This window comes from Pristiophorus japonicus, chromosome 2 (assembly GCF_044704955.1).
Source record: "Pristiophorus japonicus isolate sPriJap1 chromosome 2, sPriJap1.hap1, whole genome shotgun sequence".
In the NCBI taxonomy this organism is placed as follows: Eukaryota; Metazoa; Chordata; class Chondrichthyes; family Pristiophoridae; genus Pristiophorus; species Pristiophorus japonicus.
Genome location: NC_091978.1, coordinates 173,173,691 through 173,196,157, shown reverse-complemented (window position 1 = coordinate 173,196,157; position 22,467 = coordinate 173,173,691). Strand labels below are relative to the sequence as shown.

The window sequence follows — 22,467 nt, the reverse complement described above, 5'->3', positions numbered from 1 at the left end:
CCCTTTGCATTTTCAAACAACTCTCCCACTTCTAACTGGACTCGAATGTGTCTTGCAAGTTAAATAATATTTTATTTAAATACATCTACATTCTTTTCACTTAACTGGGCTACGCAAGACTATCCAGAAAAGCCAAACTCAGTAGCCAAATAAAAGTATTTTGGAATAAAAGGAATCTCAAAATTTGACCATACTCCCACTCTCTCCACCCCCCTCCCCCCCACCCCCACCTTCTTTATAAGATTAATAAAATAACTAAAAATATATTTTTGGACAACTTTCTTCTGTACTCTGATTTAGTGATGGTACCCTGGATACTTTGTATAGTTAATAAAAAAGTATTTCACATATATACTAAGCAAAAGATACAGTACACACCCTATGAAAGTGAATATTCATTTAAAAGAACAAAGGCATTTTAACTCGAGGAAGGTTACTTTTAGCATTTTCTAGCAGCAGTATCCATTTTGTTGGTAAATTTATTTAAAAAAATGTATACTAAATGCATGCAGGGAATTTACCTGTTTGGAATTTTGAATCTAACATGGCAGGTCAGGCAACAGTAGGAAAAGATTTGGCCAATTAACAGGTTGTTTGGACAAGGTCCAGCTATGAAATAATTAAAGTTTTACCGATTTTAATTTTGGGCACATGGCTCCACCAAAGGGAATGTTTGCTCAGGTATCCATTGATTCCCCATACATTCAGCTGGAGCAACTGGGTAAAGGGAGTGCTTGCTGTGAAGACGTTTCCTGTGTGTCTGTGACATCAGAATTCTTTAACTTTGGTCTTACGTTCCAAGCCTTATTTTAATAACTATAAGCATTATTTTCTTTGTACAAAAAGTGAGCTTATTGTCCTATTAGTGTAGATGATAAGGAAATAATGGCCATGTGTCATTCTTTGCTTGGTGCTAACCAGGCATAACTCTCCAGTGTGTAAATAGGAGCTAGGTTGCTGGTAATCAGATTTCCTGCATGAAGTAATTGCTGGTGAATTGTACAAGTCTTTAAAAAAAGATACAACTTAGGAAATATAATGCTGCGATATGGGGCTGCACATTCTAGTGCACAATAGGTTTAAATGATTCAGTGATAACTGGGATATTTCTGGTCAGATTCCAAAGAAGGCAAAAAGAAGTGAGTCTTGCAAAAAGAGAAATTAAAAATATGACCCGTGGTCTGGACATCCAGAATGTCCAGACCACGGGTCATATTTTTAAAAAATTAATGCACTTCATTAAGTTTTAGGCAAGAGACAGAATAGTTTGTTTCATGAGCTCTCAGGATTACCCGAGCTGAGCCATCAAGGCAATACCGACACACGGAGCAGCTGCCTTTATAATGTCATCATACAGTAAGTGGGTTACTTTGTCTTCTGGTCTGAATGAGAAGGTGATATAGAATGTGAAACATTAAAACTCATTGATTACAGTTTGTCTTCAAAATGGTGCCCCTAAACAGTTATCATTAGTGTTTCTGGTAGTTTAGCACTATATGCGAGCAGTATAATGAGGGAGCTTCTATTCTAAAAACAGTAGCAAGTGTTAGAGTAAAATGCCCAGAGCTGTTACTGTAAAACCCCATATTAATCCACAGCACTTTGAACAATCACTTTTCCCAGGTTAAAACAATGAATGTAGCTCAACTGGATATTAGGTTATCAACAGTCTCTCTTGGTCAGCCCAAAGAGTGGGGTCACATTATGTAGGTTTTATTGAGTATCACGGCACTATTTAAAATTGACTTTTTTGAAAGCCTTTAAACAGGCCATTGAAACACTGCAACAATACATTTAGTTCCTACTATAATAAAAGATTTCTTTTTTTCTTCAACAGCATTGAAAGAAATTGGTAAAATTGTGGTAAACCACATACCATGTGCTGCTGCACCATAAAAGCCATTTGCTCATAAACTTATATTAAAACATAATATATATACACACAACCTAATTTGTTACACATAACCAAAATACAACGTCACTAGTACCCATACTACTTTACCACCTCAAATCAGCAAGGAATTTTCTTTAACATGATAAAAGTTATTAATATAGCACTTCTTGCCGACAAGGACTACTTTGGTCCTTGTCCAATAAAAATCCAGCATCATATAGCTGAACTTAAAGCAGAACACATGGAGAAAATAAAGAGCATTGCAAAGGAAAGTCAATCTTACACTATGTTGAACATACCACTAAAGGTTTATCTTCAACTTAATGCCATACATGTCTTTCTTAAGTGACAATAATCTACCCTCAAGCGGCATTATTATGTTGCCACAGGCATTTCTTTCCCTTGCTTTACCTCCTCTTTCAAAATTACCCATACCCTACCCTAAGAGACAAACACATATATACTTTCTTCCTCAGTCGTGTGGATCCAACCCTGAATAATTACAACAAGTCTGTCAAGGTCAGTACTACAAACAAGTCTGAAGCTGGTGGCTTGTTCTGTAGGAGGCAAAATTGTAAATAAACTAGAAGCCAAATTCTAGTCTCATGATTGACAGTCCAATTCTTTAGTATTGTAGTTCCTGGGTTATTACCCCCCCCCCCCCCCACCAGATTTCAAAGAAACAAAAATGGTGTTGATCGCCAAAGGAACAACTCATACAGATGTGTCTTTGCAGTATCATGCACAATTCTTGGTGACCAATTAAAAAAACGACAAGCCTAAGTTTGGTTATATATATATATGTGTTAATTGTTGACTAGTATTTACATGAACTTGTCTGTGATGATCTACTTAAGGTATATGATCCAGTTAAGCTGAATTTTTCTTGAAGGCACCAAATAGGTTAAATAACTGGAGTGAGCAAGTCACACAAAACCTTCATAGTATTAGCACGCCAGAATCCACATCAAAGGTATTAACCTTTTTCTAGTTTCTGGATGTCCACATTCAAAACGTTCAAACCTTATGGACGGAAGATTTTTAATATCTGCTAAAAGTAAGGCATTTCAAAAACAAAGAAAAGTGTTTCCATAACAAAAATGCATAGAATTGTTTCTACGAAGAGGGTTTTAACCCTCAAAAATTCTTAAAACACGCTTTTCAAAATTTACTAACAAACAGCATTTTTAAAACATTTGCCTCTCTTTCACATAGTTTTTGGTGCGAAGTTTGCTGAAGTCCTAAAAAAAAGATTCTTTCACATCAAACTACGTTGGCTTTTTCTTCATAAATACCAGTGTATTCCTTCACTATTATAAAGTCTTTGTTAGAAGGTCCTAATAAGTTTGGTAGAAATCATGCAGAGGGACTTGGAAGGTTGCTGCAGGGAATGGCTGTGGTACATAGCCGGCATATCCTCCGTAGGCAGCCACTGCTGCAGCAGTGGCTGCGTTCTTTTGCAGTGTTGCCATGGTGGCAGCAGAAGCAGGAGCTGCAATTGGAACATAACTTGCCCCATAGAACCCGGCCGTAGGAATTCGTTGGATATTGGAGGCCATTGCATACACTGGAGTTATTGGCCGAGTCTACAAAGAAACAAATCATGTTATAGCATTGCAAAGTGATTAAAACATAATAAATAGCAATTTAAAAATGAATACCTGTACTAATAACAAGGATTGAAAGTGGTCAGGCCACCTATTAGTATTCCTGAGTATATGGATTTTGAAATTAGCTCATTGCTTCAGTCACCAGATAAGTATACTACAGTTTTGTTCTGTGCAATTACACTTTCCCCCCTCCTGTCCTGACTTATCCTGGAGTACAGTTCCAAGGATGCTGACCACCCTCTGACACCTTACCCCCATAGCCATTCTTCATGTGTGAGCCCAGACAATGAATATCAGAAGGCTAGTTGGCAATAGGTGCATCACAGCCTTGACCAATCCTGTCCTCACTACATGTCCAAAGCACTGGATACTAATCAGAAATAGGAATTCTGGAATGATGATTTCCTATCCTTAGCCTAAGGTACCAGTCCATTCTGTAGTCATTGGCAAACTAGAGACCTTCCTTGCTTGGATGGCTCAATTCTACACACGGCAGTGCACAAACCAACTAAGCCATCGGGGGAGCTTAATCACACAATTCTATAGTGAAAATGACTAAAATCTTCTGCTTCAAGGAAAAATATATTTTTTTTTAACCTGAAAAGGTGGAGGAGTGGAAACTGAAGGAATGATGGTTGCTCCGTTCAGATCAGTTTGCACAGCAATAGGATTAAGAACATGCTCCATTGGGTGCATTTTGCTATCTTCCATTAGCTTAGTGCCCGGAGCCGCTTGAAACACTTGATATTGGGTTCCAATGGAAGGGATGGCTACTGAAATCAGATAAAAGCACCAATTAATAACTGGTTATAAATTTTCTACTATAACATGTAAACAAATTAAAATATAATTTTGTGACAAATATAAATGATAACATTATTTTAAAAGAATGCAGCAAACATTTTAACAGGCTAATAAAACATTAAAAACTTAAATATTGGGGGTAAAATTCAACGCAGGTGAGGGTGGAAATAGATAGGCTCGCCGTTATTCACGCTGCCCGATATTCCTTTCCACTGACGTCACGATTCACTAGTACCCACTTTGCACCCCCACCATAGTTGAATGTCACCATCATTACATTCAACAGGTTCTTAAGGGGATGACTTGGGAACTTTTAATAGTTTGCTTTGCACTGGCTGTAGTTATACATACTGAGTGAATCTGAAGTGATGGGAGACAAGCTTAACAAAATGAAATGGGGTAAGCAGGTAAGGACTGCATGGCAAGTTAAAATGGCCACGACGACTTACCCCCACCAATGTCACTGCTTTCCCACAGGTTGCAATTGTAATCTACTCTTTTGAGCAGGCAATCATCAGACAAGATACTCGCCAGGAGGCAATGGGATCCTTCTTTGAATATGCAGATCAGGCTCCGATGGAGTCATTGGGACTCAACTGCAATTTTAACCTGCAGACTGCTTACCATTGTAGCTTCCCCACCAGGACAATCTGGCAGCAAATGGCACCACGGTCAAAAGAGGCCCACAAAGTTGAGTTAATTTTATTGTTATTTTTTGTTTGCTTTTGGGCCAGGAGGAGCAGGAACCACTCCGCCCACCCCTGCCCCATTCCTAGCCACTTAGCTGATTGCCGTGGACCATTCTCTAGGGTCAGCTAGCACCTCCTGATGGGTTTGGGTAGGAGACTGATAAAGGTGAGGGTCGGGCCTTAAAATCTCCTGAGTCTCACATTGCGAAGGGCCGGATGGTTTGCCGTTTGCCTGGGTTCCCCTCCACCCACGTGACTCTTGCCGGGTGTTATTATCGGTCCTAAAGGTACTTGACTGGACAAAAAAAAGATTTATATGAAATAAAAAAGAACTAGCCAGATAAACTGAAAAGAAAAAATGGCAGATAACACAGTAGACACAATGGGAACTTTTGAACCAGAGAAGATTAAGGGGCAAACTAGATATATTCCCACAAGAAGTAAAGGGGTGTAATAAAACCCAGATTTCTTTAGATTAGTAGAGAAATTAAAATTTAAATGAGACTTAAGAAGGTAGCATTTGATATCTCCAGAGCTAACATTGTACTGAATATAGAAAATAAAGAGGGGAAGCTCAGAGAATATATGAAGAAGGATTGACAAGTAACATAAAAGGGAATAGTAAAGGATTTTATAGATGTGTGGAACGTAAAGAAATAGTTAAAGAAAGGTTAGGGCTGATTAGAAGGGAAAAGGAAATTTTTACATGAAGGAGGAAGGATTGGCAAAAAAACTTTGCCTCAGTTTCTACAAAAAAAAAGTGATAGTGGGAATGAAAGGATACAAAAAGAGGTGGAGCAATTAGATAGAGCAAATATAGATAAGGAATTAGTATTGATAAAGTTGGTCCAAATCAGAATGGGAAAGACATTCCAGGCCCTGGAATTGTGCAATCTAGAATGCTAAGGGAAGTGAGAGAGGAAATAGCAGAGGCTCTGACCACAATCTGTCAAACATCCTTCAATGTAGAAGATGTGCCAGAGGATCAGAGGGTTGCAAACTTCTGTGCAAGAAGGAAGAAAGAGATAAACTGTATAACTATAGGTCAGTCATCTTAACATTGGCAGTGAATAAGCTAATAGAGGCCATGATATGCGAACTATTAATACTCATTTAGAAAGATATAGGAAAAATTAATGATAGATGGCCCACTGATTTGTAAAAGGCAAGCTGTGTCTGGAAAATGTCACAATACTTCAAGAAAATAGCAGAGTGCATTGATAAAGGAAATGCAGTAGATGTTGTGTGTGTGAAGTTTCAAAAGACATTTGATAAGGTGCTGCATATTAGTGCTTGTTAATAAAATTAAGACACTTAGTAGCACAGGTAATGTGGTATCATGGATAGGAAGTTGGCTAATGGACAGAAAATAAGAAAGAGTAGTAGTTAACGGATGTTTTTTGGACTGAAGCGATGGAACCAATGATATCCCCCAGGGGTCTATATTGGGACCATTGCTCTTTTTAATGTATAAATGATCTGGTATAGAGTTTATAATATCAAAGTTTGCAGCAACACAAAAAGAGGGAGCATTGGTAAATGTGAAGAGGATTATAAGTGAATTTAGGACTTTGACAGGTTAGTACTCGTTGACTTACATTGGCTCCTGGCTAAGCAACACCTCGATTTCAAAATTCTCATCCTGTTTTCAAATCCTCTTACGCCCTCATCTCTCCCTATCTCTGTAATCTCATCCCTAGCCTCTTGAGCATCCCTGATTTTAATCGCTCAACCATTGGTGGCCGTGCCTCCAGCTGCCAAGGCCCAAAGCTCTGGAACTACCTCCCTAAACCTCTCCATCTCTCTACCTCTCTTTCCTTCTTTAAAACGCTCCTTAAAACATATCTCTTTGACCAAGCATCTGCCCTAATATCTTCTTATGTGGCTCAGTGTCAAATTTTGTTTGCTAACGGTCCTGTGAAGTGACTTGGGATGTTTTACTACATTAAGGCGCTATATAAATACAAGTTGCTGTTGTAGTAGATTGGGCAGTTAGGCATCATGAAATTTAATATGTGATGATATAATTTGGGATGAAGAATGAGAGAAAATATCCTCTAAATGGCAAAACATTAAAAGGATTAGAGGAGGAAAGAAACTTAGGGGTTCAGATATACAACTCTTTAAAAGTAGGAGGACAATCTGATAAAGCTGGAAAGAAGAAGCATCTGGGTCCCTAGGTTTCATAAATAGGGTCATAGAGTGCTTAGGGAAAGAGACAATGCTAATCCTGTATGAATCATTGGTAAGGTTGTATTTCAGTTAGAATAGTAGGGAAGACTTTTTGCTTCCTTTGTTTGCTGGAAGATTAAGGGCTGGGGTTGCTGAATTTCCCCAATGTGCCAGGAGCATTGGAACAGACAATCTGCCCCATTGTGTCTAGAAGAGGGCACAGAGGAGATTCACTGAGGTGATACCAAGGATGGGAGGCTTTAATTATGAGAAGAAACTGAGAAGGTTAAGAGGAGATCTGACAGAGATGTTCAAAATTATGATGAGTTTGACAAGGTAAATAAGGAAGAACAAAAGCAAAATACTGCAGATGTTGGAAATCTGAAATAAAAACAGAAAATGCTGGAAATAGTCAGCAGGTCAGGCAGCATCTGTGGAGAGAGAAACAGAGTTAACGTTTCAGGTCGTGAAGCGTCATTGACCTGAAACATTAACTCTGTTTCTCTCTCCACAGATGCTGCCTGACCTGCTGAGTATTTCCAGCATTTTCTGTTTAAATAAGGACGAAACTCTTTTTACTGATCAGTAAGTTGATAACGAGAGTGCACAAATTTAAGATCACCACCAAAAGGACAAAGGGAGGGTTCAGGAGGTTTTTTTTATGTAGGGGTTGTTAAGACACAGATTGCTCTACCAGAAGCAATGGTTGAAACAGAATCCAGAATCACATTTAAAAAGAAAGTGGATACTTGAAAAAGATGAATGTAAAAAGGTGTGGGGGCATGGCAAGGAAATGGAACTAAGTGGTTAGCTCTTTCAAAGATTAGCACAGGTGCAGTGGGCCAGTGTTGTAAAGTTCTGTGATGCTAGGATGTCACCACTTCTTCCAACTGCCCTCACACTGCTGGTCAAGACTTGGTGCGCTACCACTTTGGTTTTTGGAGTATCATCAGTTCAACACAAACTCCAATTCATAGCAACATTAAAACTGCAGTAGTGTTACCAGTTTGTAATCTGCATGTCTGGTGTATGTTTCCCAATTTTGTAAAAAAAAAATTAACGGCCTGCTACAATAGGTTTGTTCACAACCACATGTAATGCAGCTTTATTCGTGGCTGACCATATGCTGCCTCAACAAAATAAAATGTCTGATTAAGAAATCCCATGGGACTTTAGTGGTGACTTGCAGATTTCTAGCCTTTCACTATGTTTATTGGGATTATACAATATCCTACAGGAATATTTCAAAACCTTTGGGGCTTTAAAAAGAATTCTAAAACATTAGCTTTGTATTTTCATATTTCTTTTTTTTCTCTAGCTGTTAAGGTAAATGTTTAGCAAAACATTCCCTTTACTAACCTGCACCAGGTTTCATAGCGACTGGACTGACTGTAGCCAGATCTAAGCTGGATATCAGTTCATACGCTTTGTCCTGTTGCTTGGCCTTCCCTTCATGATATCTGCTGTAAATACCTCTGCCTGCAGAATATCCACCCAGGTACGATCCCCGAGGTCCTGCTGCTCTGTTGCCAGCTGCCCCTCTACCTCGGCCACGCACAGTGCCTGCTTTAAAAAAAAATCCAATGTTAATAATAGTTTTGCGTGAATACTGCATTTAAAATAATGTCATTATTCAGTGTTGTCACCAGGATTTCAGGAAGCATAAGAGTGAGCATTTGTAAACTGCGAAAACACCAAGCAACATAGTTATACATTTACTCCATCCAAATGTAATCTGTGTCTGGAGAGCATTTTGAGCTATACAATCCTGCAGCAAAGTACTCGTGGCTACAGATCTGTCACTGGTAATGATGGGAGCAATTTAAAGTGATGACTTAACCACAGGGTATTAACATTATGTGAAATACGCAGAGTAACAACACTAAATATATGTTCTTCATTTTCAATGAATTACATCAAATTAGTTTGAAAGAAGATACTTCCTCTTATATTATGGGCTCAATTTTCCCCAATTATCTGCGGCGTTTTTTTGGCATGCACCGTTTTCTTTGGAGTCAATAAAAATCTCCAAGTCTCCCCAAAGTTTCTGCGCCAGCATAATTCAGTTAGGTAGGATTTTTTTAGGTTACGATTGTTTTCCGTCATAGGGGGCGTAACCTGATATCTGCGCCAGTTTTTCACATTTAAGCAAGTTTGGCTAATTACATTTTTCCTAGGACGGTGAATGTGACCACTCCCGAAAAACCTTCTGGGCACTTAAGAAAAAGCAGCGCACATTACAAAATTGGCGCAGAAAGACGCCATTGCTTTTAGCTGACGTTTTGGAGGGAATCAAGAAGGCAAAGAATATGCATCATAAATCTTAATTGTTTCAAAGTCAAAAGGGAGAAAATGGAAGTCTAATGCAATTCTTTAATTTTTGATTTTTTTCAAAGTACCACCTCACCACCGAACGTCTCCTCACAGGGCTCGAGAGTCGGAGCGTCGGCCGGCAGAATCGGTCCCTCGCTCGGACACAGGGGCTCAAGGCTCGGCTTCAAAAGAAGCCCGGGGGGTGGGGAGGCGGAAGCTGAACTGAACTGCAAGCCATTTATGTAAGGGATGAGAATCCTTAGGCTATACAGCAGCTTCAAAAGAAGCCCGGGGGGGGGGGGGGGGGGGGTGGCAGAAGCCGAGTCCCTGTGTCCAGGTGAGGAAGTGACTGTCAGCCAATGCTCCGACCCTCGAGCCCGGTGAGGAGTCGATCGGTGGTGGGGTGCTACTTTGAAAAAAAAATCAAAACTTAAAGAATTGCATTAGACTTTGTTGCCTCAAATGTCTTCATTGAATGCCTAGCTTCCCGTTCTAAGCAAGTCTATTGCGCATGCGCAGACCAGGGTGTGGTCCATACTAGGGCGTGCACCTTGGAGAGAGAGGGAAAAGAAGGTGAGAGTGCTTTGCCCTGCTGTTTTGAGCTTGTTGCAAAGCTACAATTAAGCTATAGGGGCAATATTGACAACGCCGTACCTCGTGCAAGCCTGCTGCATGATGGTGCTGCGGAGAAGATTGATTAGGCATCATCACCTGAGGAACCTTAGAGTACATAGGATGATGGGCAGGAGGCCTTACCCACATTGGGCAGGTGTCCATACCTGCACCTTAGTGATGCAGACTATGTCAGAAGGCTGCGTTTCCGCAAAGAAGTTGTAACCGAGATCTGTGAGTTAATAAAAGCAGACCTGCAACGTAGAAGCAAAAGGAGGACTGCTTTGAGAGTTGAAGTAAAGGTTACAGCTGCACTTTCATTTTATGCATCTGGACCATTCCTGGCCACAACTGGATTGTGTGCTCAACATGCAACCCATATCTGCATTTGGCAGGTGACTGCTGCACTATATGTCCGGGAGAATGACTACATAAAGTTCCCCATGACCGCCCAGGCAATGCGTGACAGGGCTATGGGCTTCTCCAGGATTGCTGGCTTCCCTAAGGTACAGGACTGCATTGATTGTACCCACATCGCCTTGTGAGCCCCTTTGGAGGATTCCGAGATGTACAGGAACATTAATGGTTTCCACGCCGTGAACGTGCAGCTCGTCTGTGATGACATGCATCGCATCATGGCAGTTGATGCGAGATACCCTGGGAACACCCATGATGCATTCATCCTACACGAGAGCGCTATATCTGCCATGTTTCAGCAGCAGCCAGAAGGGTTCATGACGTCCCTATGCGTAACCCGGATGGAAGCTGACCGTGAATACAACATGTCGCACATTGTGACACGCAGCATAATAGAGAGGAGCATTGGCATCTTGAAGCAGCATTTCCGATGTCTGGACCATTCCGGAGGCTACTTGCAATACTTCCCTGAGATTGTCGGTCAGTTCACTGTTGTGTGCTGTATGCTGCATAACTTAGCCATCATGAGGCAGCAGCAACTGTTGGTAGAAGACCCACCTGAGGTGAGAGTGGCTGATGATGAGGAGGAAAATGCCGATGACGAGAAAGAGGAGGAGGAAGAAGCCATGCAACTACCTGAAGCCGGAGGAGGGTGGGCCGTCGTGCCCCTTTAATGATTGCTTGAGCCTTGCGCCAGCAGCTCATCCGTGAACGCTTTGCTGCTTGAAGGCTCAGCGGCAACTATTCCAAATGGACCATGTTTACTGTTTGGGCCTGTTCCATAATGTTGTGTTGTGTTAATGAAACAAGTAATGTAAATGATTCCTCTTTAGTTCAAAAAGTTGTGTTAATAAGGAAACAAATAATGTAAATGATTCAGTTATAATTTAAAATGTATTTTATTCAAAAGTTTAACACTTGTTTGTACTTAACTTAACTTTATAAAAAATATTCTCGTATCAAACTTTAAAGTTTTCAGTTAAGATCACTTACAAATTTTAAGATCACTTACAAACTTTAAAACTTGTAAATTTACATCACTTAAAAAAACCTTTTAATTTGACAATAATAACAAAAACAACCTCAACAGCAGCAAAGAAATGCTGCACCTATCTCTCCTCCACCTTATTCGAAGACCACCCGCTGCGCTTGGGCTTGGTGACTCCATCCCTGCCCGCAGGCAGTGGCACAGCGTTTCTCGGGTTGGTACCAAGCTTATTCTTTCGAGCATCTCGGATAATGTGCACTTCTTGATGGGGGGACATGGGCAGGCGGTAATGTGGAAGGCCTGGCTTGGGCTTCTTCAGAGGCTGGTCTGGGAATTGGAGTGGGAGTGGCAGTCAATGGCCGTGGGGTCTGGGCGTGTTCCATTATTGCAGCAACTACCTCCGACATTCCCTCTCTCATATGCCCCGACAGCATCTCAACTACCTGCGACATTCCCTCCCTAATGTTCACCGACAGTGTATCAGCTACTTGAAACATTCCCTCCCTCATGTGCACCGACATTATATCCGCTGCCTGCGACATTCCCTCCCTAATGTGCCTGGACAGTTTTCCCATTTCTTGCGAGACTGTTGTTACTTCTCCCGGCAGTCCGATACCTCATCACCCACCTCACTGATGATGTCCAGGAGTGATCGCTTAAGGTCAATGCTCTCTGAACTCATTGACATCATCGGAACCACGTCTGTTATATCCTGCACCTCAGGAGAGTGCTGTCGAGCTCTCCTTCCCCTCCTCACCCTGGGTGTGGCTCGCTGCACCCCACTGGGACCTGCAGCCTCGGACTGTGCGAAACCATGGAATGTCCTAACACTTGCACCACTCAGGAAAGGGCCTGGCACCTCAATGGGTGGCACCAGCACCTCCTCCAGAGTGAGTACAACAGTGGGGGCTTCATCCTGCTCCACTCCCTCCCCCTCACCCCCATGCTCTTGGTCTGGAAGGTCGGATTGGAAGATGTCCTCCTATTCAGGCTCGTCCGCGTCTGAATCGTCTTCTGCATCAGCCTCGTCAGGGTTGACCTCAAGTTCTGCAAAATATAACAGAACAGACAAATGGTTAGCAGCAGAGGAGGGGGCAGGGTGGGTGGCATGAGTAGACTTACACAGTGCAAGCAGCAGGCACATTTGAAGGACCACAATGAATGACAGCACATTGCATCAACTGAAGTGTAGCTGACGGAGATATCCCCATGAACCGAAGCATGGCTAGCCCGCGCAGTACTTAACATTTAGCAAAGCCAGACCGTGGAATTTGCAGGACTTATCCTCTCCCTCGAGTGTGGGCCCAGCTTGTGCAGTGGTGGTTGCTTTTCTCCAGGCAGGACCCATCAAAGCAGCGACCTTGTCTTCCACGGGTATCAGTGGGTGCAGATTTGGATGGCCTCCTCCTGTTCGAGTTCTCTCTCTTTTGTTGTGTGCCACCTTCCTCTGCAAAGATGAAAATATAACTTTTTAGAGAGGGTGTCTTTCTGCTGAGTGGGACATACAGATGGTCACATTTACAATTGCAATTCAAGTGAATAAATTAAAATATTACTTACACGAACTGCTTGACCAAGGTCCTGCCACTTCTTTTTGCACTGGCCTCCAGACCTCGGGGTGGTCATCATTGCACAGTAATCTTGTGAAAGTTGGTTCCAGCGTTTCTTCATTTCTTCATTTCTTTTAGTGAAACTTTTATGTGACCTCCGCTGGTGTCATCTGGTCTCAATTACAGTAACCAGGGTTTCCCCTTCGTCCTGTGAGAAATTCTTGGTCCTGGAGCCACGTTCCATATTGCAGCTATGATTTTAAGTTCTCACACACCACTCAGAATGAAAGTTCTCATACACAATAGCTCTTTAAAAATGGCTGAATGCAGACCGGGAGATGTACTGGGCCTGCGCGCTCATAGCAGTCACGTAAAACACGTCATTTTTTTTTCCCCGCATGCGCAGAAGAGGGGTCATCCTTTTTTCAGCGCAGACATTAGGCTCCAGCCCCCGAAGCTAAAGGACAGGCTGTGCGGCGCCAATTTCAAAAATTAGAATGGGGAAACTTTCAATTTTTTTTTTTGGAGTAGTCAGGCCCAAAAAAACTGGTGTAACTCTTGAAATATACCAAATAACAGCATTGGGGAAAATTGGGCCCATAATATCCACCTGTTAATGCTGTTGAGGGAATAAAAAGAACTTGGATGGAACAGTTCAAAGTAATAAAATGTAATAAATGATGAACATGTACTATTCCAGCAGTGAAATACATTGAAAAAAATTATCCTGGCAACTCTGCAATTGGTTTCTGTAATTTAGTATTCACTGCAACAAATATTGCAGTTTGTTCATCAATATGCACAGCACGTCCTTGAAAATGATTGGAATGAGGCATTGCTAAAGGTTGGCAGTCAGAAAACAGCTGCCACACATTTACAATGTTTACTGCAATTCAGTTTTAAAGGCAAAATGTTGATGTGCTGTGACAGAAACACATTTTGATACAACATAAGTTATTGGTTATATTCTGTTCTTGGGGATGGATTTACGAGGAGATAACAAGGAGATTTGTCCAGGTCCCTAACATTTTAATGGGGTCAATGAAATCTGTATCAGTACTGCCAACAGTCATGATTTTGTTTGCTCTTATTGGCCTTGATGAATTTTAACATTTTAAAACTTCTGCTCAACTTGCCCTTGCTGCCGACCTGTTTTGAATGTGTAATTCACATGCAGTACAACACTGGAGAAGTTGTTTCGATATTTTCCTTTACTATTTTGTTATTATATTTCCCAGAGCAATGCTCATGGGTAGTCTGGAATCTGGAGTACTGTTATGATGTTTAGTTGTTAACCTGGAATGTGCTTTAGTCTCAGCTGTGGCTCAGTGGGTAACGCACTCGCCTCCGAGTAGGAAAGCAGGTTGTGAAGAAGACACAAGGAATCTGCAAAAGGATAAAGATAGGTTACGTGAGTGGGCAGAAATTTGGCAGATGGTATAATGTGGGAAAATGTGAGGTTATCCACTTTGGTAGGAAAAATAAAAAAGCAAATGATTATTTAAATGGAGAGAGATTGCAAAATGCTGTGGTCCAGAGGGATCTGGGGGTCATTGTACATGAAACACAAAAAGTTAGCATGCAGGTAGAGCAAGTAATTAGGAAGGCAAACGGAATGCTGGTCTTTATTGCAAGGGGGATGGAGTATAAAAGTAGGGAAGTCTTGCTACAACTGTACAGGGCGTTGGTGAGACCACATCTAGAGTATTGCGCACAGTTTTGGTCCCTATATTTAAGTAGGGATATATTTGCATTTGAGACAGTTCAGAGAAGGCTCACGAGGTTGATTCCTGAGATGAAGGGATTGTGTTATGAAGAAAGGTTGAACAGGTTGGGTCTATATTCACTGGAGTTTAGAAGAATGAGAAGTGATTTTATTGAAACATATAAGATTATGAAGGGGCTTGACAGGGTAGATGCAGAGATGATGTTTCCCCTTGTGGGAGAATCTAGAACTAGGGGGCATAGTTTCAGAATAAGGGGTCACCCATTTAAAATGGAGATGAGGAGGAAATTCTTCTCTCAGAGGGTTGTGAATCTTTGGAATTCTCTACCCCAGAGAGCTGTGGAGACTGGGTCATTGAATATATTTAAGGTGGAAATAGATAGATTTTTGAATGATAAGGGAGTCAAGGGTTATGGGGAGTGGGCAGGCAACTGAAGTTGAGGCCAAGATCAGATCAGCCATTATGTTATTGAATGTTGGAGCAGGCGGAGGGGCCAAATGCCCTACTCCTACTCCTATTTCTTATGTTCTTATGTAGAAGGTTGGGTGTTCAAGTCCCACTCCAGGGACTTGAGCACAGAAATCTAGGCTGACACTCCAGTGCAGTGCTGAAAAAGTGTTGCACTGTCGAAAGTGCCGTCTTTCAGATGAGATGTTAAACTGAGGCCCTGTCTTCTTTCTCAGGTGGCCATAAAAGATCCCATGACACTATTTCGAAGAAGAGCAGGGGGAGTTATCCCCGGTGTCCTAGCCAATATTTATCCTTCAATCAACATAACAAAAAACAGATTATCTGGTCATGATCACATTTCTGTTTGTGAGAAATTGGCTGCCGGGTTTCCCACATTACTACACTCCAAAAGCACTTCATTGGCTGTAAAGCGCTTGGCGATGTCCGGTGGTCATGAAAGATGTTATATAAATGTAAGTCTTTCTTTCTTTTTAAGGTCAAGTATTCCCTATAATGGTTCAATTAGAGATCTGGGGCTAAATATTCCAGGCTACAAGATCTTAGAAAGGACAGGGAAAGTGGGAAAGGTAGCAATATTGATAAAATACACAATTACAGCAGCAGCAATAAGGGATTTCAGTAAAGGTGAGCAGGCAGTGGAGATACTTTGGGTAGAATCAAAGATCAGCAAAGTTTTCAAGGCTCTAGTGGGATCTGTCTACAGACCTTCTGATAGTCGTGATGTGGTGGCGGGATTTATAAATACAGAGATCAGTGCAGCATGTGGCAAAAACAATGCAGTTATGATGGCTAGTTTTAACTTTTACATAGACTGGAAGAAGCAGAACAAATCATGTCATAAAGGCAGCAAATTTCTAGAGTATTCTGGACAGTTTTCTGCAACAATATGTTTTAGAACTGACAAGGGAAGAGGCCACCCTAGATTTAGTGCTGAGTAACGAACCAGAATTAGTTAACAATCTATTGGTAAGGGAACATCTTGCATACAGTGACAATAATCTGATTACATTTGATATTAGGTTTGAGTGGTTGAAGGGACAGCAACATCCCAAAGTTTTAAGTTTAAATAAAGCAAACTTAAAGCTGATGCAACATAAATCGACTACAGTAAACTGGGCTGAACTGTTCCTGGGTAATTCGTTCATGGGATGTGGGCATCGCTGACAAGGCCAGCATTTATTGCCCATCCTAATTGCCCGTGAGAAGATGGTGGTGAGCTGCCTTCTTGAACCGCTGCAGTCCGTGTGTTGAAGGTACTCCCACAGTGCTGTTAGAGAGGAAGTTCCAGGATTTTGAACCAGCAACAATGAAGGAATGGCGATATATTTCCAAGTCAGGATTGTGTGTAACTTGGAGCGGAACTTGGAGGTGATGATGTTCCCATGCACCTGCTGCCCTTGTCCTTCTATGTGTTGGAGTTTGCAGATTTGGGAGGTGCTGTCGAAGAAGCCTTGGTGAGTTGCTGCAGTGCATCTTGTAGATGGTACACACTGCAGCCACGGTGCGCCGGTGGTGGAGGGACTGACCGATTAGAGTGGTGGATGGGGTGCCAATCAAGTGGGCTGTTTTGTCCTAGATGGTATTGAGCTTCTTGAGTGTTGTTGGAGTTGCACTCATCCAGACAAGTGGAGAGTATTCCATCACACTCCTGATTTGTGTGTTATAGATGGTGGAAAGGCTTTGGGGAGTCAAGAGATGAGACACTCGCTGCAGAATACCCAACCTCTGACCTGCTTTGTAGCCACAGCATTTAAATGGCTAGTTCAGTTATGTTTCTAGTCAATGGTGACCCCCCCAGAATGCTGATGGTGGGGGATTTGGCAATGGTAATGCTGTTGAATGTCAAGGGGAGATGGTTAGATTCTCTCTTGTTGGAGATAATCATTCCTGGCACTTGTGTGGCGAGAATGTTACTTGCTACTTATCAGCCCAAGCCTGAATGTTGTCCATGTCTTGCTGCATGCTCTTCAATATCTGAGGAGTTGTGAATGGAACTGAACACTGTGCAGTCATCAGTGAACATCCCCACGTGTGACCTTAGGATGGAGGGAAGGTCATTGATGAAGCAGCTGAAGATGGTTGGGCCTAGGACACTGCCCTGAGGAATTCCTGCAGCGATATCCTGGGGCTGGGATGATTGACCCCCAACAACCACAGCCATCGTCCTTTGTGCTAGGTATGACTCCAGTCAGTGGAGAGTTTCCCCCTGATTCCCATTGACTTCAATTTTATGAGGGCTCCTTGATGCCACACTTGGTCAAATGCTGCCTTGATGTCAAGGAAAGTCACTCTCACCTCAACTCTGGAATTCAGCAACTTTGTCCATGTTTGGACCAAACTGTAATGAGGTCTGGAGCTGAATGGTTCTGCCAGAACCCAGCTGAGTATCGGTGAAAAGGTTATTGGTGAGTAAGTGCCGCTTGATAGCACTGTCGACGACATCTTCCATCACTTTGCTAATGATTGAGAGTAGACTGATGGGTGGTAATTGGCCAGATTGGATTTGTGCTGCTTTTTGTGGACACGACATACCAGGGCCGTTTTCTACATTGTCAGGTAGATGCCAGTGTTATAGCTGTACTTTAACAGCTTGGCTAGAGGTGCGGCTAGTTCTGGAGCACCAGTCTTCAGCACAACAGCTGGGATGTTGTCGGGGCCCGAAAGAAATATTTGCTACAATACAAAAACAATACATACCCCCTAAAAGACAAAAGCTCCATTTGTATAGTTAAGCAACCATGGTCACCAAATGAGATAAGAGACAGCACCCAGCTAAGAGAAAAGGCTTACAAAAATGCAAGGAGAAGTTGAAATCCAATGGACTAGGAGAGCGATACAAAGAAAATATATAATGAGGTGCAAAAAGAGAAAATGAAAAAAACCTTGCAAGTGACATTAAAGCTAACAGTAAAAATGTTGTAAAATATACTAAGATTAAGAAAATGGTAAAAGGGAATGTGGGCTCATTAAAGACAGAAGCAGGTGATCGTGTAATTGAAAATCAGGAAATGGCAGACATGCTAAACAAATACTTTGTATCCCCAGCATCGAGGCACTGAACACGCTCGATCAGCTCCGCTGGCCGGGCCACATCGCTTGCATGCCTGACACGTGACTCCCAAAACAAGAGCTCTACTCGGAGCTCCGACACGGCAAGCGAGCCCCAGGTGGGCAGAGGAAATGTTTCAAGGACACCCTCAAAGCCTCCTTGATAAAGTGCAACATCCCCACCGCCACCTGGGAATCCCTGGCCCAAGACTGCCCAAAGTGGAGGAAAAGCATCCGGGAGGGCGCTGAACACCTCGAGTCTCTTCGCCGGGAGCAAGCTGAAGCCAAGCGTGTACAACAGAAGGAGTGTGCGGCAACCCAGGCTCCCCAACCTCCAGTTCCTCCAACCACCGTCTGCCCCACCTGTGACACAGACTGTAGGTCCCACATTGGACTTTTCAGTCACCTGAGGACTCATTTTTAGTGTGGAAGCAAGTCATCCTCCACTCCAAGAGACTGCCTAAGAAAATCAGTCTTCACAGTAGAGGAAGGGGATAAAATACCAGAATTGGTAAACTAAAAATAAGTCATAGAGAAGACATTACTTGATTTAATACAAGTAAAACATGGTACTGGACTAAACAATGGCACTTAATATAGACAAATCTCGATGACCTGATGGTTTCTACCCCAGGGTATTAAGAACATAGGAACATAAGAAATAGGAGCAAGAGTAGGTCAGAGGGCCAATTGAGTTTGCTCCCCCCATTCAATAAGATCATAGTTGAACTTTTGGGAGACAGAGGGAAGTAGAATGGGGGCAGAAGCAAAAGATAGAAAGAAGAAAAGTAAAAGTGGAGGGCAGAGAAACCCAAGGCAAAAATCAAAAAGGACCACATTACAGCAAAATTCTAAAGGGGCAAAGTGTGCTAAAAAGACAAGCCTGAAGGCTCTGTGCCTCAATGCGAGGAGTATTCGTAATAAGGTGGACGAAGTAACTGCGCAGGCAGCAATTAACAAATATGGTATAATTGGCATCACGGAGACATGGCTCCAGGGTGACCAAAGCTGGGAACTCAACATCCAGGGGTATTCAACATTCAGGAAGGATAGACAGAAAGGAAAAGGAGGTGGGGTAGCATTGTTGGTTAAAGAGGAAATTAACACAATAGTGAGGAAGGACATTAGCTTGGATGATGTAAAATCTGTATGGGTGGAGCTGCGGAATACCAAAGGGCAGAAAACGCTAGTGGGAGTTGTGTACAGACCGACAAACAGTAGTATTGAGGTTGGGGACAGCATCAAACAAGAAATTAGGAATGCGTGCAATAAAGGTACAGCAGTTATCATCGGCGACTTTAATCTACATATTGACTGGGCTAACCAAACTGGTAGCAATATGGTGGAGGAGGATTTCCTGGAGTGTATTAGGGATGGTTTTCTAGACCAATATGTCGAGGAACCAACTAGAGGGCTGGCCATCCTAGACTGGGTGATGTGTAATGAGAAATAACTCATTAGCAATCTTGTTATGCGAGGCCCCTTGGGGAAGAGTGACCATAACATGGTAGAATTCTTTATTAAGATGAGAGTGACACAGTTAATTCAAAGACTAGGGTTCTGAACTTAAGGAAAGGTAACTTCGATGGTATGAGGTGTGAATTGGCTAGAATAGACTGGCAAATGATACTTAAAGGGTTGACAGTGGATAGGCAATGGCAAACATTTAAAGATCACATGGATGAACTTCAACAATTGTACATCCCTGTCTGAAGTAAAAATAAATCGAGGAAGGTGGCTCAACCGTGGCTAACAAGGGAATTAAGGATAGTGTTAAATCCAAGGAAGAGGTATATAAATTGGCCAGAAAAAGCAGCAAATGGAGGACTGGGAGAAATTTAGAATTCAGCAGAGGAGGACAAAGGGTTGAATTAGGATCAGGTGAATTTATAATGGGGAACAAAGAAATGGCAGATCAGTTGAACAAATACTTTGGTTCTGTCTTCACGAAGGAAGACACAAATAACCTTCCGGAAATACTAGGGGACCGAGGATCTAGTGAGAAGGAAGAACTTAAGGAAATCCTTATTAGGCGGGAAATTGTGTTAGGGAAATTGATGGGATTGAAGGCCGATAAATCCGCAGGGCCTAATAGTCTGCATCCCAGCGTACTTAAGGAAGTGGCCTTAGAAATAGTGGATGCATTGGTAATCATTTTCCAACAGTCAATCGACTCTGGATCAGTTCCTATGGACTGGAGGGTAGCTAATGTAACACCACTTTTTAAAAAAGGAGGGAGAGAGAAAACGGGTAATTATAGACTGGCTAGCTTGACATCAGAAGTGGGAAAAATGTTGGAATCAATTATTAAAGATGAAATAGCAGCACATTTGGAAAGCTGTGACAGGATCGGTCCAAGTCAGCATGGATTTATGAAAGGGAAATCATGCTTAACAAATCTTCTAGAATTTTTTGAGGATGTAACTAGTAGAGTGGACAAGGGAGAACCAGTGGATGTGGTATATTTGGACTTTCAAAAGACTTTTGACAAGGTCCCACACAAGAGATTGGTGTGCAAAATTAAAGCACATGGTATTGGGGGTAATGTACTGACGTGGATAGAGAACTAGTTGGCAGAGAGGAAGCAGTGAGTCGAGATAAACGGGTCCTTTTCAGAATGGCAGGCAGTGACTAGTGGGGTGCCGCAGGGCTCAGTACTGGGACCCCAGCTATTTACACTATACATCAATGAGTTAGATGAAGGAATTGAGTGTAATATCGCCAAGTTTGCAGATGACACTAAGCTGGGTGGCGGTGTGAGCTGTGAGGAGGATGCTAATAGGCTGCAGGGTGACTTGGACAGGTTAGGTGAGTGAGCAAATGCATGGCAGATGCAGTATAATGTGGATAAATGTGAGGTTATCCACTTTGGTGGCAAAAATACAAAGGCAGAATATTATCTGAATGGCAGCAGATTAGGAAAAGGGGAGGTGCAACAAGATCTGGGTGTCATGGTACATCAGTCATTGAAAGTTGGCATGCAGGTACAGTAGGTAGTGAAGAAGGCAAATAGTATGTTGGCCTTTATAACTAGGGGATTTGAGTATAGGAGCAGGGAGGTCTTACTGCAGTTGTACAGGGCCTTGGTGAGGCCTCACCTGGAATATTGTATTCAGTTTTGGTCTCCTAATCTGAAGAAGGATGCTCTTGCTATTGAGCGAGTGCAGCGAAGGTTCACCAGACTGATTCCAGGGATGGCAGGACTGACATATGAGGAGAGACTGGATCGACTGGGCCTTTATTCACTGGAGTTTAGAAGGATGAGAGGGGATCTCATAGAAACATATAAAATTTTGACGGGACTGGACAGGTTAGATGCAGTCAGAATGATCCCGATGTTGGGGAAGTCCAGAACCAGAGGACATAGTCTAAGGGTAAGGGGTAAGCCATTTAGGACTGAGATGAGGAGAAACTTCTTCACTCAGAGAGTTGTTAATCTGTGGAATTCTCTACCGTAGAGAGTTGTTGATGTTAGTTCATTGGATATATTCAAGAGGGAGTTAGATGTGGCCCTTATGGCTAAAGGAATCAAGGGGTATGGTGAGAAAGCAGGAAAGGGGTACTGAGGTGAATGATCAGCCATGATCTTATTGAATGGTAATGCAGGCTCGAAGGGCCGAATGGCCTACTCCTGCACCTATTTTCTACGTTTCTATGTTTCTATCAACTCCACTTTTCCCACATCCCTTGATTCCCTTAGTGCCCAAAAATCTATCGATCTCAGTCTTGAGTATACTCAACGACTGAGCCACCATAGCCCTCTGGGGTAGAGAATTCCAAAGATTTACAACCCTCTGAGTAAAGACATTTCTCCTCATCTCAGTAATAAATGGTCGACCCCTTATCCAGAGACTATAACCTTGCAGTTCCAGACTCTCCATCCAGGAGAAACAGCCTCTCAGCATCTATGCTGACAAGCCCTCTAAGAATTTTATAAATTTCAATGAGATCACTTCTCATTCCATTGAACTCCAGAGAATATAGGCCCATTCTACTCAATAATAAATTACCCCATTTATTGATTTCAATTTCATACAGAGTGAGATTTGAACTCACGGCCTCTAACCACTGCACTAGCTTACCCTCAGAAGAAATAGGTGATGAAATTGCAGATGGGTTAGTCAGAAAATGAGTGGCAATTTTTGTCATGTGGCCCTACTAACAATAAGATT

General features: G+C 42.3%; 1 protein-coding gene across 12 annotated transcripts in view; it reads right to left on the bottom strand.

Annotated features, from left to right (window-relative positions):
- Positions 1–233: 233 nt before the first annotated feature.
- rbm47 (RNA binding motif protein 47) overlaps positions 234–22,467 on the bottom strand; it is a 286,762-nt gene continuing 264,528 nt past the window's right edge. For 10 of the 12 annotated variants that reach the window (XM_070870324.1, XM_070870319.1, XM_070870347.1 and 7 more), the window contains 3 exons: positions 8,529–8,735; positions 4,102–4,277; positions 235–3,480 (listed from right to left, as the gene is read on the bottom strand). In XM_070870324.1, the coding sequence (XP_070726425.1) occupies positions 3,232–3,480; positions 4,102–4,277; positions 8,529–8,735 (632 nt within the window). In that variant the 3' untranslated portion in view covers positions 235–3,231. Of the gene's footprint in view, positions 3,481–4,101; positions 4,278–8,528; positions 8,736–22,467 lie in introns of all 12 variants that reach the window. The other 2 variants (XM_070870331.1, XM_070870363.1) reach the window with 2 other exon arrangements.